This window comes from Lemur catta, chromosome 16, assembly GCF_020740605.2.
Source record: "Lemur catta isolate mLemCat1 chromosome 16, mLemCat1.pri, whole genome shotgun sequence".
NCBI classification, from domain to species: Eukaryota; Metazoa; Chordata; class Mammalia; order Primates; family Lemuridae; genus Lemur; species Lemur catta.
This window is the reverse complement of record NC_059143.1, coordinates 2,923,525-2,935,975: the sequence shown is the minus strand read 5'-3', so window position 1 is coordinate 2,935,975 and position 12,451 is coordinate 2,923,525. Positions and strand designations below refer to the sequence as shown.

Genomic DNA, 12,451 nt, shown 5'->3' with positions numbered 1-12,451 from the left:
TAAAATCAGGGACTGTTGGCACTTAGGATCACTTACGGGAATTCAGGTGAAGGGAGAGACTGGAGCTGGGCACCGTGGGCAGCACTAAGACGCCTTCCTCTGACCCGCAGGCCTGAGTGCACCTGCCTCCCTTCACCCTCTCCGCCTGCCCACAGGCCACAAGGGCAACACAGCGGAACAGCTCCTGTGCTCTGCACTGTGCTGGAGACCATCGACCCCGCCCTCCCACGCTCTGAGCTCATTATTGCACCCAAGCCCAAACAGGGAGAGCACTACTTCTGAGAAGGCATCATTAGACCAAAAGAGGGAAATGGACCTGCATAGTGAATAAACATCCTCCATTTAGGCACAGCAAAGCATACTGGATCAGCTACATCTCCATGCATTTCAGTTCCATGCAGCACTTATCAAACAGTTGATGTTCAGTATGTTGTTACATTAAAAAATAATTCTAAGATAAAGTACCAGTTAAAATAATTTCAGATATGAAGAATTATGTAACTGCCCCTTACTGGCACTGGAAGGAAAGAAAGACACTAAATGGCTGTTTATCCCATTGCATTTTACTGGTTCTTTTCAGCACATTGAATTTCTTTGTACAATGAAAACTTATAAAAACAAAAAACAGTTTTCTAAATTTCCTAAAAAAGAGGGACACCCTCTCATATGTCACATTAGTCACCTAGAGCATATCCAAACTAGACTTTGAACAAAACAGACTTAAAAGAGATGCAGAATTTCGATGCAACTGTGGACAATGTGCTGGGTGTTTTGTTCTTCATTTGCTCCAAGTGGAACCTTAACATCCTGCTTTCTAATAAATCCCTCAAAATGGCAGGGGTTTATCAAATGTGTCAACTTTAAAAACAAAGATATTCTACAAAATTGTTTCTTTTTAGTGGGAGGGTTCTTGGAAGATGCCAATGTCCTCCACACAGGCTCCTGTGTCCTGCCTCCCCTCATCCCGGTGGCCGCTCCCTCCCCATCCTCCGTGTCTGCGAGAGGCTGATTTGCTGCACTCACTGACTGGCTTACACCTTTGTCTCCCGCACAAGGCCATGAGCTCCTAAGGATACATCTGCAGACTGCCACTTGCACAGAGCCTGGTACACGGTGGATGTGCTGCTGAGTGTCTACAGTTGCTCCCGAATAAACAAATGGAAAGCCCGTAACACAGCACTGACATCTTTCTCAAGATACAAGTTGTTCTAGGAATTAAAGAGTTGATTGATCTGCGGCATATACTCATTCTTTGGGATGTGCTGGCTTTGGCCTTGTTCTTGGTTTCCTTACCAGGAGAGGTGTGGGCTTGTGGTTTGTCTACACTGACCTCTGGGGGTGACTAGGGAGGAGGAGGCCGGAGCACTCTGGGATCAGCACCTACTTTCCCATTCCTTCCCCATTCCTCCCTTGGGCCAGCCCTGCCTGCTGCATCCTGCTCCCCTGTTTACTTGCTCTGCCAGTGAGCTTTGTGTCCACAGACTCCTGCAGCCGGCCTACTTCCCGTGGCCTCTTTCCCAGAGGATGAGACACAGTATGGGTCTAGGTAAACGTGTGCTCCGTGATTCTCCCTCTGACCTGTGCTTCTCCTATGCCTCCCGGCCAGGAGACTGGAAATCACACTCTCTAGATGCTCCTAGAAGTGCCTGCAGAATGCAATTGCTTCTCTGCAGTGATGTTCAAGGTTCCATGCTGCGGCTTAGCATTTACCCACCTTCCTCACAGCGATTCCCTTCCACCTTGTAAAAGAAATAAGCATTAATTTAGAATTCTACTTTCAAAAAAAAAAAGTTCTATACATGACTATACAGGGAAGAATATTTGATTATGGATTAGTTATCCAGCCCCTCCACTTAAATGTTATAAAACACTTAAAGCACAACTAAAAAAAAGCCCACTTTAATCAAAACTTTAAAAAAAAATTTGTGTTTTTATAACAGTAGTTAAAAAACAGTGTTCATTGCTTTAAATGTGGACAGTTTTTCTGGTCAAATAAGAGCCCTGAATTTCACAATGAATAGATTTCTTTAAAAAACATGGATAAACTTTTAATTTTTTTGTTCATGCTGATCTATAGACAATCTCCAATCTCCCATGCTGGTGCAATTTATAAAATGCAGCTTCTAATATTGATTTGTGAAGCACTCTGACGGCTGGTGATAAAAGGAGCAGCCTCCTTCCCATCTGACACCACTACACTCGGTTGCTCAAACTTTCTTCATCCTCGTGAGCCATCGGCTCCAGTGGGTAAACACGCTCCAAGCCGCTGCTACATCCTGGGAGCTACCGGTAGAGAAGGCTTCTCTCAGCTGCTCCTTGATGAACAGGAAACCAGCTGCCAGGTGCGAACTCAGGTTCATAACTGCTCTGCTAACAGCTTACACCCAGGGTCAATAGCGGCAGTATGCATTTATGTGCAAACATCAAAGCAGTCAAGTTCCTGCCTCCCCTGTGCTTCCCCACTAACAAAATACCCCAAGAAAGGGGGGTGCCTGTCAAATTATTGAGAGATTTCTATGTGAATCCTTGTAATAATACTATTGACCCATACTGTTGCCAATTATCTTAGAGCGTACACAAATTGCTATTTTTCTTTCAGATTCTTGTCATTTCTCTTCGACTACACTATGAATTTTTCTAGGACTGAGAATGTGTGTGCCCTCTATCTTGTGGTACTTCCGGTTACCCAGGGGAGCACCTGGCACATAACAGACCCTTCAAGAAATAGAAATGTTCATGCTTGGCGAGTAATATAAGGGATTCAATGAACAAAGTGACCTTTCCCTCGTAACTCAAGGTATGGACACAATCACTCCTCATTTTCCTGTTATGCCAAAACATCCTCTTCCCAAGCTTCTCCTGGGAGAATTTCACTTCCTTAGAATGAAAACTCACTTTTTAACTATAGGAAAACATACCCAGGGAAGGTTAACCCAAAGCATAGTGGTGCAATCCTGCATCTTCCCTGCGTCGCTTCTGCTAGGATTCGAGAGAAGTGGATCTGCCTGGTCCGCATTCTTCCTTTGTCCTCTGCCTGCGGCTGTACCTGCGCCTCAGCATGTTAGCACTTCCCCAGAGCAGCAAAGGGAGTCGCGGCAGGAAGGGCTGCAGAGAACTGTCTAACTGTTGAGGAATTTGGTGGGACGCTTCCCTAACACCGTCTTCAGGGGCGGTAGGCAGAACACCCAAGAACAGCGGCAGGCGGTCATCTTCCAATTCCTGCTGCCCAGGCAGACGCCAGCTGGCCCGGGGACGGTGCGGGTGCTGCTCTCCATCTCCAGGGAGGTGCTGACACTTCAGCGATGCACTTTTAGAGGCCTTCTTTGTTAAGAATAACTTACCGCCCTCCAGAACTGCAGTTGGAAAGGTCTTTAAGTGATGCTTTTTTATTCAGAAGCCGCAGCTTGCAGTAATGGGCCACTGTGCTTCCTGCCGTGGCCAGCCTGCCGGGCGTGTGGGCCTGAGCTCGTGGCCCCGAGACAGGCTCACTGCAGTGTGTCCTTTCCTTCCCCACGGCTCCTCCTCTCCGGATCCTAATTCAAGGACGACATCTTTCACCTACCTCTTTTCCTAATAAGAGATTTTTTAAAATGGACTATTTTTAGAGTGGTTTTAGGTTCACAGCAAAATTGAGAGGAAGGTCCAGAGAGTTTCCACATACGCCCTGCCCCCACACGCGCCCAGCCTCGCCCCCTGGCACCCCCCACGGACGGGTGCGTTTGGGGCAGTCAGTAAACCTGCACTGACACATCAGCATCACGGAGCCCACGGTGCTGTCAGGGCTCACTCTTGCTGCGGCACGTGCTGTGGGTCTGGACAAATGTTCCGTGACACGTACCCACAGTATCCTACAGAGGAGGTTCGCTGCCCTGAAGGCCTGTGTGCTCCACCTGTCCATCCCCAGCAAGGGGATTCTGGAACAACAGGGGACAGTTTTCACTTGGCCCCTAAACACAATTAAAAGCATTGCTTCAGCTGACAGGATCTAATTTTCCTGCTTTTCAGTAAAAGAGCTGGTTTACCACCAAATAGATATTCAGTGTTAATAAATCTAAGACACTAAGTAAATTATTCTGGGTGCTGTGAGGTAAGGAATAATCATTTATGGTTCTTCGCTTATGCTTATCTGTTTATGACACGCAGTAGGGTTTAGAAATCTCCTGATTATCGCTTGCAGTGTCATGAGCTGATTTCAGCCCAGGAGTCAGGCTTTATCTCTGAAAATGCTTATATTTGGAAACTTTTCACAGACTACTGAATAAGCTAGAGACTTTACTAGATCTCCCTGTCTCAGTTCAACTGAAAACTCTGCTTGCCACTCTAGAATTTCACTCTACATTACACATTAGCCTGACAGCGTTGACAGGAAAGTCACTTGTGGTAGAGGACTATGGCTGGGCCAGAGAACTCATGGCCAGTGTCAAAACAAAGACATGGCTTTGTTATCAGGGACCCACATGAGCACAGAGATTGGATGATTCCTCACCCACCCCCTCCTCTTCACACCCAGCAGTAACCATCGTTCCAGTCTCGTCTGCGGCCCCCCAAGCCGTTTCCCGGGTGGTGCGCGGTGAGCAGAGTGGGCCCAGCTCTTCTGTCCTCTAGCAGCCAAGTCCTCCCAAGAGCAGGCGCCCTCCCCGCCTCAGTGTCCTCCCGTCCTTTCCAATCTCCAGCCTCTCGAACCACCTGTCCTCCTCGAACCTGAAAACCCAGTGGATTTCTTTTCAGGCCTTGTCATCCTTGAACTCCTGCTGACTCCTCCCTTCGTCCCAAGACACTGCTCCACAGCTGTCTGTCACTCTTCACACTCTTCCTCCTCCACCCCCTTCTGAAAAGCTGGCATTCCATCTTCTGCCCTGGGCCTCTTCCCTTCTCCCTCTGCGCATCCTCCCTGGGTGGCGTGGCCCCCGGGGCCAGTGGGGCTGATGGTGCTGGATGGCACGACTCTGTCCCCTGGGCATTCTCCCAGAGCTCCAGACCCACAGCCAATGCCCGGCTACTTCCCAGACTCGGCTCCCAGGCTGCCCCAGAACTCTCAGTCACAACACGGTCAAAATGGACCTCACCCTGCTCTTCCTCCAGCTGCCTCTCCTCTGAAATTCCCCATCACAGAGAATGTCAGCACCATTTTACTTCAGAGTTCGGCAAGACTTCGCCCCCCACCCATTCTTCCTTTCCTCCATCTCCTCAGTTACCAGGTCCTCGATTGCACTTGGCCCACACCTGCCCCTTCATCTTCCTCATTCCCCCATGCCTGCATTCCCCTCCTCACATCTCTTGCTTGTGCCCGAGGGCAGGCCGCGGGGGCTTGACTCCTGCCCGCCACAGAGGGCTGCGCGCCTGCAGCCGGGTGAGCTTTGTGTGGATGTGCAACCTCGATATGTAAATTTATGTAAGTCACTTCAGTTAATTTCACTTAATCCTCTCAGTAAGCCCATGGCATTAGGGTTATTACTGGGACAGGCGCGGAAGTTCATGCAGCCAGAGAACGGGGTGCTCGGACCTTGCACAGGCTCTGTGCAACTCCAGTTCTTGACCATCACGCTCCTTCTGCAGCTTAGAGTGGGTCGTAGGAGACCCCCAAGGTTTGCAAGAAGTATTCATAAAATGGTCACATATTCCAGTGACACACCTACCCACCAGCAGTTGACATGCAGCTGGGGTCTGTTTCCAGGCCCAGTACTAATTGTCCATATAAACACGAAAGGGTTTACAAGTCAAAGAGGGCATTTTTGACACAGTGCTCTGAACTTCCCATGTTTTGACAGGTCAAAGAACAAGATAAATTCTTGGGATGAAAGTAGGCTTCATGTAAGCAATGACAGCAGATTATGGTTAATATTGTTTATACAACAGTTTACAATGCTTCATACAATATAAAAGTTTTGATTAAAATGCAACAACCTTACTGCATTCTCTTCCAAGGCTACAGGGATGTGTTATGCTTTTGTGAGTTTAGAAAAGTTAAGGAACAGCCAGAGCCTTGGGATTCTACTGACATTAAAAGCCACGGCATCACAAGAGGCTGTGGCGATAAACGAAGACAGGAAAATGACGAGGATGCACTCAAGTTACTGCCCAATTCAAAAACTGCTGTCTCTTCTTGGTCACTGTAGGCATCACTTTTTTTTACCCTAGAGTGGAGAACATACCTTTTTTTTTTTTTTTTTTTTTTTTTTTAAGCGACCGTACCACATACTTCCTCTTAGAGCAACTAAAGGAACAGATTAAGGTCATGCCAGCATTCTGGTACAAAAGAAAACCAGCAAATGTCCCAAAGACACCACTTCCTTCCCGAAAGATGTATTCCTGACAGAGAAACACCAAACACTCAGGATGTAACAGGAAATATTAACAATTGAATAAAGGAAGAACACATGAATTCTATCCACAGGTGACCATTTTAAATTTGAGTAACAACCTGGAAAAGGAATATTAAAGGAATGTTAGGTGGGACATGATGGCCCTTCTCTAACAGGAATGTGGTGAACAGAGCATTTCCACCAGAGTCAATGAAAGAGGCAGAGGAAAAATCAATGGCATCTACTCCATGACAACTCCATGAACTCAGTGGCAGAAAAACCCGCTTGAAGAATGGTGAACACAGCTTTGTTCGCTGTATGTGTCCAGGCACTGAATATTTTGACCCCATACCCAGTCAATGATGTTTTCATTGGTGCAGACTCAGGGCTGCTGCCAACGGAGCCGAGGGCACAGGCTGCAGAATGGTCTGTGTGGCCTGGGGTAGATGCCAGAATCAGTGGCCCATGGACTCTGACCAGTCACACAGATTGTTTTATTAACTTGAGCTAATGCTTAAAAATAAGTAAGTTTCAGATGAAAATTGCCATTTCCACCTCATTCTAGAAGTCCAGACGACCTGGCAACATTTGGCCTGTGTTCTCAGAGGCAACAATGGGATGAGGCTTGGATGCAGCTGTCCCTTTTAGAAGGGGCACATACTCTCTGCCTTGCCCCTCACGGACTGATGCCCGCCCCCCAATTCTAATGTTGAAGCCCTAATTCTCCAATGTGACTGTATTTGGACACAGGGTCTTTAAGGAGATAATTAAGGTAAAGAGGTCCCAGGGTGGGTCCTAATCCACGGGGTCTGATGTCCTTGTAACAAGAGGAAGAGACAGCAGATCTCTCTCTCTCTCTCCTGTGTACACATAGAGGAGAGGCCATGTGAGGATACTGCAAGAAGGTGGCCACCTGCAAGCCAGGAAGAGAGTCCCCACCAGAAACCAACCCTGCTGACACCTTTATCCTGCACTTCCAGCCTCCAGAATTGTGAGAAAGTAAACGTCTGTTTTTTAAGCCATCCAGCCTGCAGTATTGTGGTATGCGAGAAAGCTGACTAACACAGCTCATGCTTGGGATGCCAGAGTCATTGGAGAATCCCTCTCCTTGCCTACCTTCCACTTCCAGTCATCTGACCTCCTCCCCAAGCCCACACCCTCCCCACTCCTACTACATGCTCTAGCTTGGACCCCACGATCACTTGCCTGGACTGCTGCCTTCTAACTGGAACTTCCATCTTTTCTCCATCTCATGCCTGTACCTCCTTAAAACTCAGCCATGGCACCTGAATGATGCTCCATCTAAAAATTAAAGTGGGACCATATCACCCTCGCCTTTAAGTTCTTATTGTGATAGTGGCCCCCAGATTCTTGTGCTGTTGCTCTAGAATCATATGGGGTGCTACATTCTGTGCAGGAAAGAAAGCTTAGTCATCAGGATTGACCCGATGGGGGAGTTAGAGCACATCAAGGTACTATGGAGTAATGGAGAGTGTAACACAGTGCACAAATAGAATTCATGGGAACACAGGAGTTAGACATTTATTCCCACTGGAGGACTCTGGCAAAGTTTCCTAGGGAACTAGCCTCAAACTAGCAGGCACAGAGTAAGGAAGGACACTCGAGGGAGTGTCCCTTCCCTGAATATGAATCATCTGTCCCCAAATGCCAGGCTCTCAGTGCACATTTCCAGCATAAGTAAATGAATGGAGTTAGTGAGCAAAAATAAAGGGCTATTAAACGCAGTGGCAGCAGAAGCAAGCATCTGAGGATATTATTAATGGTCAATAAGTCATACTTATGATTCAAAAAATTTCTGGCTAAATCCATTCTAAATCTTAACGAAACCAAGAACCTTTCTGTGCATAACTCAAATCTACACAAAATCTGATAAACAATGTCAGCCCAAAATTCAATAGTACATGTTTTAGTATTGATAGTGTTGGATGGAGGATACAGTACACTCTCCCTGCCAAGTGTGAGTCATTTGATTCAGTGTCATTTCAGATACGATGATGATATGCAAGCTCTATGAGGCTACGAGATAGTCTCTAAAGAGTACAGTCATTCAAAATGTATTACAAGAAGTTGACTCTTTAGAGCTTACCATTCCATTCTTTGGAACTTATCTCCACTTCTCTTTCACAGATTTATAGTTTATTAATTTTTTATTATATATCAAGCATTTTCTGCTTCATATATCCTTTTGTTTTTGAAGTTACGTTCAACTGTACAATTACACTAACACATATTGTCACAATTCTAGACCTTATTTGTCTTATCCTTCTTTGTTGTTTTTTGAGACCACAATTCTCCCCTTTTGAGTTATTTTAATCTGATGTATGTTTAAAAGGTTGGCTAGAGTAATTTCTAATTAATTTATTTCCAGAAAAATATGTGGGTAGGGGACTATTTTGAGCACCATACATATCCCAAAGATTTACCTTACTCTCACATACCAACAATGGTTTAACTATGTGTGAAGTCCTAAAATTATAATTCTGTATCCTCAGACCTCTGGAAACATCTGCTCCACCACATTCTAGAAGTCAGTACTGCAGAGGAGACTCTGTTGCTGGTCAGTCCTCTTCCCTTTTGAGGTAACCAGCATATTTATTTATTTTTTGTTCTTTGTTTCTCCCTCCATATTTCCCTTTGCTTCAGAATTCAGATATTTCACCAGAATACAGCAGCTAGGTTTATGTTGTTTTGATTATTCATTCTTGCAGTGGGTGAGTCTTGTCAAACTCAGTATCTGTTGTTCTCTAGATCATAAGTCGTATTCACTTACACGCAGGCATCTTTCTAAAGTCACAGAATAGCTCCTTTCCCCGAGCACAGCAGAGCACAGACCTGAGCAATTATTCTTACTTATATGTCACAGAGTTGGAATCAGAAGCCCACATCATCTTCATATTATTTTGCCTTAAAATTTAAAAGGCAACAAAGAGCATCAAGAATTAACGATTTTTCTTCTTTCATTCCATAGCAGAGTGCATAGAAAAGTGTTTTCTGTTTGTTAATTCGTACAGGCACATTTAATACTTGCTAAAGCTAAGCTGTGAGGAAATACTACTAGTAGAACAAGTAGCTAACTCTTGCCTACTCTCTTGCACGCAGCTGGCGCAGGGAACAGCTCCGGGGCCTGCCACTGTTGTGTTGCTGGTTCCGAAGGGGAGCAAACATTCTGACAGCACCGGGCTTTCTAACTTCTACAGCAAGAGACAGGTGCCCTGTCCTCAGCGGCTGAGTGATTTTTCAAAGGGCAACAACCCACACCTACAGACAGCTCAGCTGTTATACTGAGACCGGAATAAAAGCTTTGTGGCCAAGCTAAAAGGCCTTATAAATCTCCTTTCATTTGTGTTCTTAAAACGAACTGCGGCACGACTGCTACGGTGGCAGGAAATGAGGCTTGGGCAGACGTCCCCGTGGATTACACGCCGCGTGGACACCGGTCAAGCCGCGGGGAACTTCCCAGCGAGGCTCATTAATCGTCGGCAAGCGAGCAACCCGAACAATCGCAAGGTGGGCACGAGCGAGACCACGAGTTGTGCCTTCTCAGCTAACTCACCGAAGTCACCACTGCCAGGACAAGCCATTCTACCGAGTTTAACGACCGCACTCACAGTGTCTGGAACCGAGCTTAGCGCGCCCCGCACAGTCCGCGGCCGTCGCCCCCCGCCGCGCCCCCACCCGCGACCTACCCAGCAGCAGCAGCCGGTGCGTCCGCTGCAGGTCGCGCTTCTGCTCGCGCAGCGCGCGGTCGATGCCGCGGCTGACCTTCCTCGCCTCCCGCGCGGCCTCCCGCTCCTCGGCGCGCGACTGCTCCGGGCGCCGCCGCTTCTCCTGCCGGTCCGCTCGCGGCCGCGCGCGCGCCGGGCTCCCGCCGCCCCAAGGGAGCGGAGTCCCGGCCGGGGCCGGGGCCGGCGGCGCGTCCCGCTCCGGCGGCTCCGAGGCGGCGCAGGGCGCGTCCTCCGGGCCGCCGAAAAGCAGCGGCCGCAGGCTGTAGCACAGACCCATGTGGGCGCGGTGCTGCGCGGGGCGGGACGCGGGCGGCCCGGTCCCCACGCCCGGCTCAGGCCGGCGCCCCCGCGCAGCGGCGGGAGGGGGTCGCGCTCGGACCCTGCGCGGCGCTCTGGGCCGCCGGCTGCGGGGCGGGGCCGCGGCGGGCGCGGGCCCGGGACCACCGCCCCTCACCGCCCTCGAGGGCCATTGTGCATTTCTGCTCGGAGCAGGGGGCGGCAGCCCCGGCGGCTGGAGATCACCTGATAACGCCGAGAACCTGCCGAGCCCACCAGTCTCCGCGAACCCGGCCCGGCGGACCAGCCCTCGCTACCGTAAGTACCGCCGCCCGCGCTAGTGTGTGCTACCGTAAATACCGCCTCCCCCGGCCGGTCCCCGCTACCGTAAATACCGCCGCGCATGCGACTCTCTGCTACCGTAAATGCCGCCGACCGAGCCTGGCGCGCAACTGCGGGCAGTGCCGCAGTGGCGGGGCTGTCTCTACCTGGAGCTGCTGTTGGGTTAGTTAGGAAACCACTGAGGGCCCAGCGCGGTGGCTCACGCCTGTAATCCTAGCACTCTGGGAAGCCGAAGCGGGAGGACTGGTTGAGCTCAGGAGTTCGGGACCAGCCTGAGCAGGAGCGAGACCCTGTCTCTGCAAAAACAAAAATTAGGCCAGTGCAGTGGAGCGCTGGAGGCTGAGGCAGAAGGATCGCTTGAGCCCAGGAGTTTGAAGTTGCAGTGAGCTATGATGATGCAACTGCACTCTAGCCTGGGCAACAGAGCGAGACCCTGCCAAAAAAAAAAAAAAAAGAGAGAGAGAGAGAGAGAGAGGAAAACACGGTGGCCTTGATCTTGCACAGTAGTAAATAAGAACGGAAAGCCGGGTGCAGAGATAGAGACGCTGGATTTACAGCCGTCAATTCCATAAAGTATTACTTTCGGAGATCTGTGCACCTCGCCACCCCTTTTCTGCTCACCAACATCTTACACACACGCACACACGTCCACACACTCTTGATCCCTACTTTAATACTGTTACACCTTTGACCTTGACCAAATCTCTGATTCTGGATGTCCATGACACCATTTTCAACAATCGTGACACTTAAAAATTTTAAATGAGCACATATAATTGTCATATACTATTTATATTTGCTAAAATGATAATATGAAATTGCACACTTTATTGTATTTCTTAATCCACAATATAGCGTAGAGAGGAGCAGGGGCACATTCAGACCAGGTGCACTCCAGGACTCTGCAGATGAGAGGCCACCAGAGGTCCCACCTTCTCTGTTATTTCCCACTTACTACACATGATCTTATAGACCTTTTGCAACAGGTGAACATTTCAATATAACTTGTAAGAAACCTGCTATGTTCTTTAATTTCTAGGAAAATGATATGGGATATTATAACTGATAGTTAAATATATCTAATATAAATCCCATCAATACCCTAGATTAGGCCATTTAATGCCACACAGCATGCAGCACTGTGTATGCTGTGCTAGTTGGTGCTAGGTGTAAACATTGCATTTGATTAAATTTTTACATTTTTACATTATCCAGCATTCACATTTCTCTGGAGGCCCTGTTAATAGCAAATGTATGTACAATGTAATACTTTTAACCTAACATTGTCTCAAAACATTTGCCAAAATTATGGTATACTTTTAGATCTTTGAGCAGTAGAAGAAAGGAGGAAGGAATATAGAAAGTCTAACTTGGGAAAACATAAAAGTTACTAAATATCACTGTCATTTTCACTATTCGTTCATTCATCTGTCTGTTCATGCAATCATTCATTTAATTAATATTTATTCAGCATCTGCAGTGTGCTAGGCATTCTTTCTGGTGAAGCAAAAGACATGAGTCCTTGCGAAATTTATACATTAGTGAGGTAATTAATATTTCAATCATATAAACACAAGTAAATATACCTATTATACATTGCAAATTATTCAAGTGCCATGAAGGGAAACAACAAGATTTTCTGAGAATTAAGAAGGGAAGGTCCCATTGAAATTGGGGCGGAGGGAAGAGTAGTATGTGAGACAGGTAAGGTCTTTGGGGAAAAAAAGGAATATTTGAACTGAGACCTGAGGGACTGATAGCAATTGCTCTTCTGTTATAACTTAC

The 12,451-nt window shown here is 47.7% G+C and overlaps 1 protein-coding gene across 1 annotated transcript in view; it reads right to left on the bottom strand.

Moving 5' to 3' along the window:
* Positions 1-10,325, bottom strand: part of GNAL (G protein subunit alpha L) — a 153,180-nt gene extending 142,855 nt beyond the window's left edge. Inside the window, exon 1 of the mRNA XM_045527793.1 lies at positions 10,010-10,325. Within this exon, the coding sequence (XP_045383749.1) occupies positions 10,010-10,325 (316 nt within the window). The remainder of the gene's footprint in view (positions 1-10,009) is intronic.
* Between the last annotated feature and the right edge of the window lie 2,126 nt (positions 10,326-12,451).